At 41.3% G+C, this 5,746-nt stretch overlaps 1 protein-coding gene across 2 annotated transcripts in view; it reads left to right on the forward strand.

Moving 5' to 3' along the window:
- LOC103509589 (serine/threonine-protein kinase 3) overlaps positions 1 to 5,516 on the forward strand; it is a 16,296-nt gene extending 10,780 nt beyond the window's left edge. Inside the window, exons 6-11 of one of the 2 annotated variants that reach the window (XM_026823877.1) lie at positions 2,181 to 2,279; positions 2,869 to 3,039; positions 3,207 to 3,362; positions 3,925 to 3,977; positions 4,116 to 4,275; positions 5,265 to 5,516. In XM_026823877.1, coding sequence (XP_026679678.1) covers positions 2,181 to 2,279; positions 2,869 to 3,039; positions 3,207 to 3,362; positions 3,925 to 3,977; positions 4,116 to 4,275; positions 5,265 to 5,498 — 873 coding nt within the window. In that variant the 3' untranslated portion in view covers positions 5,499 to 5,516. Of the gene's footprint in view, positions 1 to 2,180; positions 2,280 to 2,868; positions 3,040 to 3,206; positions 3,363 to 3,924; positions 3,978 to 4,062; positions 4,276 to 5,264 lie in introns of both variants that reach the window. The other variant, XM_026823876.1, reaches the window with a different exon arrangement.
- Positions 5,517 to 5,746: the final 230 nt, after the last annotated feature.

Here is a 5,746-nt window from a genome sequence, read left to right on the forward strand (position 1 = left end):
TAGAACGGTTCCTAAAAAAAAAAAAAAATTTAAACGTTCTCAGACCGGCCAGGTTATTCTGTTTCGCGGTTTTATAGAAGCGCATAGATCCATGCATGGACGATGGAGACACTTAAAATACTTAAGTTAGGTATGTAAGATGTATGTACCAGTACTTACTTACCGAGGTGCAAGTTATGGATATGTATTTGGCGCATACTTAAGTAGGTACTCGAAGACATTTGGCGCTTTGTCTTTTGACCATGCAATTCATAGTTAGTGCAAATAGGTAATCTTCCTCTTTTGACAGTTGAAGTGTTTGCATAATCCCAATTTGAGGTCAACCGTACACACTGATGGGTTTGTAATGTGAATTTATAATATTTATATTGACTTCCCTAAGTGAAGAACTGGGTACTATGGTTATCAATTCGGACAGCGAGGACGAATCTACAATGAAAGTAAGTTGATAAACAGGAATTTTTAATTGTGTTAAGCATAAATGCTTGTCATAAATGTCGTTCCCCGCTTAATACACTACGCTAAATTTTATGACTTGACGCGGACTCGAACCACCAACGCTAGCAAAAATAGTCTTAATTGTAGCTCTACTTGTACTTGTTTCTAGCGACACGACACAGACCCCAGTCAGAACGGAGGTAAGAAGTATCGACCCCTATTTCTCGAGCATTTCGACAAAAAGGAAAACTCGGACGAACAGTTGCTACTCAAATCAGCGACCCATGCCGCTCCGAATGACCTGTCACATTTTGCCACCGACCAGGTATGTAGTAGATCATTATTATTATTATTATTATTATTACAAAATGATTTATTTATAGTGGCAGGGTTCCCCTAAAGAAGGTCTTCCACCCAACCAAAGTTTTTTTTTAAAGAGGTTTCAGTTTGTTTCGAGGGAACTGTTTCGAAATCGAAGAGAGACGGAAAAGGAAAACAAGAAAAAGCCATCTATTCTGAAAACGAACCTTATCTGTTGAGGATAAAATCCACCCCGGGCGGGAATCACAAACCCGCGTCCTTGCGCTTACAAGCGCTCTAAACTTTTGGTTTTCACTTTGCTACACGTTCCTTCAAATATTTTTCTTATTCGTTCTACCATATCTTCATTCATTCCAATATTAATTTCTTAAACATTGCCAAACTTTTGTTCTCACCTTTGTGTCCAATTTGTTTGTTTGCTTCCCTGTGAGACTTCAATTTGTTTTGGAACTTAAGTCAGTAAATAGTCCTATGCACTCAGTTCGCCTTAACTTGGAAGCCAGCAATGACATTGTAGGTAAATATTGGGAAGCCAGAGGTAAAATGATCTAGCAGTCAAATAACCCTACATTTGCAAACAAAACGATATTTTCTTCTGTAGGTAAGTAAAGGGAGTTGGGATCTACTCCATCGAAAAGAGTTCGGTTTACTCAGTCAAACTTGTCTCTCTACTCAGGTATCACAGCACTTGAAATGGCCGAGGGCAAGCCCCCGTACGGGGACATTCACCCGATGCGAGCCATCTTCATGATACCCACCAAGCCACCTCCTTCCTTCCGCGAGCCGGACGTCTGGACGCCCGAATTTATCGATTTCGTATCCCGCTGCCTGGTCAAGAACCCGGAAGAGCGGGCCACGGCCAGTGAAATGCTCAACCATGAGTTTATTCAGGTTCGTTTTTTTATTTTTTATTAAGACTATTTTTTTATATAGTCGAACCTGTCTATCTGTCAAAAATAAATCGACCTAATTTTGAATACATTTGTGTATTCTGTGTGCAAAAGCTTTTTACAGTCTCCAGCATTTTTTGGGCTATAGCACGAATTTCTCGATAAAAAGCACCCGTTAACTCATCCAGAGTCCTTGTCTAATAAATATACGCCTTGTTTTTAACATATTTCCATAAAAAAAAAGTTGCACGAGCTAAGATGGGGTGAGGAGGGTTGTAAATCAAAATAGGTGCAAAACTTCATCTGAGCACTCGTCACAAATCCACTACTTTTAAGAAATGCCTCCACAGCGAAAGCTCAATGTTGCGGGGTCCACGACTACATTGTAATAAAACCTCATTTTGTTCTGAACTCAGTGATGTTCATTTTAACAAGCTACGACAAGTTATAACAAAGTTATGGGCAAATCAAAACCGTCAGGTAACTCTAGACCACCCTGTATATTCTATTCTATTCTGTTCTATTATTCAGAACGCGCGGCCCCCGACCATTCTGGCGCAGTTGATTGCGGAGGCGCGGGAGATTCGGGAAACCCTGACCAATAAGCTGGCTGGCGCCAAGATGCAGGCGGTAATGTTTCTTTATTTATTATTTTTTCTCCTCGAATGAGGCGTTTTAACATTGCAAAATCAGGTCGTTCACGCCGGCTTAAATTCATTTACTTCAATAATATACCTACAGAGGATTTTTTAAGAGGGTTATAAAAAAGGTTGTTTTACAGCCGTACTTATTTCGTAGCAATGAAACAACAGCTCTCTCTATCAAACCTCTTTTTTTTTAAAGAGGTTTGACAGAGGGAACTGTAACTGCTATGGTCTTATCGTCCCGAAATCGAAGAGAGAAGGAAGACCGGATAGGAGAAAGCCAGCCGTTCCGAGAACGAACATTCGTTCTCAGAAAATCCGCCCCGGGCGGGAATCGAACCCGCGGCCTAGCGCTTTCAAGGCAGACGCACTACCAACTAAGCTAACTAGGCTGGCTCAAACCTCTTTTAATAAAAAAAAATATTTCACTGACCTTAGAGCAAATGTTTTTTTTTTTTTTTTTCATTATTTTTTTTTAATAACGTGACAGTGAAACAACTAGGTGCTGCATTAGATTCATGTGGTCTGTGTCATAGTATTTCATTCACTAATCTAACATTTTTATCATTTTGCAGGCGGTGGTAGTGAATCAAGTCTCAGATCCGGACGCTGTCGACAGCAAAACCCTGGTGAATAATTTCGACGATAAGACTCTGGTACCGGGGAGCTACCCTAAGAACTCCCTAAGTGAAGAACTGGGTACCATGGTCATCAATTCGGACAGCGAGGACGAATCTACAATGAAAGTAAGTCGATAAACAGGAATTTTTAATTGTGTTAAGCATAAATGCTTGTCACAAATGTCGTTCCCCGCTTAATACACTACGCTAAATTTTATGACTTGACGCGGACTCGAACCACCAACGCTAGCAAAAATAGTCTTAATTGTAGCTCTACTTGTACTTGTTTCTAGCGACACGACACAGACCCCAGTCAGAACGGAGGTAAGAAGTATCGACCCCTATTTCTCGAGCATTTCGACAAAAAGGAAAACTCGGACGAACAGTTGCTACTCAAATCAGCGACCCATGCCGCTCCGAATGACCTGTCACATTTTGCCACCGACCAGGTATGTAGTAGATCATTATTATTATTATTATTATTACGCCAAAATGATTTATTTATAGTGGCAGGGTTCCCCTAAAGAAGGTCTTCCACCCAACCAAAGTTTTTTTTAAAGAGGTTTCAGTTTGTTTAGAGGGAACTGTTTCGAAATCGAAGAGAGACGGAAAAGGAAAACAAGAAAAAGCCATCTATTCTGAAAACGAACCTTATCTGTTGAGGATAAAATCCACCCCGGGCGGGAATCACAAACCCGCGTCCTTGCGCTTACAAGCGCTCTAAACTTTTGGTTTTCACTTTGCTACATGTTCTTTCAAATATTTTTCTTATTCGTTCTACCATATCTTCATTCATTCCAATATTTCTTAAACATTGCCAAACTTTTGTTCTCACCTTTGTGTCCAATTTGTTTGTTTGCTTCCCTGTGAGACTTCAATTTGTTTTGGAACCAACTTACTTTGTTTTAAAATGTTGTCTCTTGTTGTTTACAAATGCAAAGGAATTAGCTTTTAGGCCATATTCCTATACTTTATTTCTAAAAATGATCTTTCCCACTTATCTCCCACCAGACAAACTTCACCCAACAGACGATAGACGAGAGGCAACGAGTCCTGAACGCAATCTCAGGGGCGTCCGTCCTGTACTTTTAGGCCATATTCCTATACTTTATTTCTAAAAAATGATCTTTCCTGCTTATCTCCCACCAGACAAACTTCACCCAACAGACGATAGACGAGAGGCAACGAGTCCTGAACGCAATCTCAGGGGCGTCCGTCCTGTACGCCAACACGGGGGCACCTCCGCCTAGTGATCTCCATAGGGTGCCCCCTGGAGACCCCCCGGGACCCCCGGTTACCCCCCATGTCTATCCTGCCCCTGTGCCTCATCAGCTTCCTCCCCCACCTCACCAGTTTATACAGGTAAGTCAATGACACTCTCAAGCTTAGTACCCACTAAAAATAATAGAAAGTAATATATGTTTCGCAACAGTTGCACAACAAATATTTCATATGTTGAGCAATTTTCAAGATCGAAAATCTATTACATACTGAAGGCGAAATGTTTCAGAAATAGGTCTGGACATAAAAAATGTTGCTGGAATGTTGCAAAAACACTTCTGTATTGTTGAGCATAAATGTTTTTCATGAAAATGTTGCTGGTGTGTACCAGACTTGGAGAATGCTATTAGACTGCTCGGAACCTGTCTCCGAGGTCACATGTGACTGTAAATTAAGATTGTAGATCCCAGTCTAAAGAAGTTATTATTTTAAAAAATAAAAATAAAATAAAAAAGATGAGTGTTTCACCGCCGTTTTTATTCGTAGCTATGAGAGAACTACTACATTAGACTCCTGTGGTCTGTGTCGTAGGATGTCCATCCCGTAGTATGTCCCTCATCAGATGGGCGATAAGAGACACAATACTTCCCATTTAGGTGCTGGGGTCAACACGAGAACTCCAGAAAGTAACCCGTTGAAATATTTGCAATCGAAAAACGAGTGCTAATTTTTGTCGATGGTGGGATTCGAACCCGGGACCTTCTGCCATGCCCATCCCGTAGTATGTCCCTCACCAGATGGGCGATAGGAGACACAATACTTCCCGTTTAGGTGCTGGGGTGAACACGAGAACTCCAGAAAGTAACCCGTTGCAATCGAAAAACGAGTGCTAATTTTTGTCGATGGTGGGATTCGAACCCGGACCTTCTGCATGGCAAACGAGCGCTTCGAACCCGGGACCTTCTGCGTGGCAAACGAGCGCTAAAAACGATGAAAATATATATGTTCCATCCAAACATTGTAATAGAAAGTAAAACTATAAACCCCCTCCTCATTCACAGGTTTCTCTCTCAAAGTTTGACTAAATATGGTAGTAGAAAGTAAAACCATAATTCCCCCCTCATTCGCAGGTTTCCCCAGGCGGCAACATCCCCCCCGGACCGCCAGGGGCGCCGAGCGGCGGCGGCTTCTGTGATTTCGAGTTCCTCAAGTTCCTCTCCTATGATGATCTACAGCATCGGATGGCCAACTTGGACTGTGAGATGGAGCGGGAGATAGAACAGCTTCGACGTCGCTATCAGATGAAGCGACAGCCGATACTCGACGCCATGGACCAGAAGAGGAAGCGACAGCAGAACTTCTAAAAGGAACGGATTTTCAGGTACCTATTTTACGTATTCTCGAGAGTTCATTGCAACGGTCAATACATTAATTAGACTTACTTTATCATGGACTTCTACTACCTAACCTCTTCTGGGCTTTCAAGATAGCAACGAGTGCCCATGATAAAGTAAGTCTAATTAAGGTACGTATTTGTTATTTGCAAAAAAAAAAAAAAAAAAAAAAAAAAAAAAAAAAAAAAAAAAAAAAAAAAAAATAGGGACATCAAAGC

This window comes from Diaphorina citri, unplaced genomic scaffold, assembly GCF_000475195.1.
Source record: "Diaphorina citri unplaced genomic scaffold, Diaci psyllid genome assembly version 1.1 scaffold512, whole genome shotgun sequence".
NCBI lineage: Eukaryota > Metazoa > Arthropoda > Insecta > Hemiptera > Psyllidae > Diaphorina > Diaphorina citri.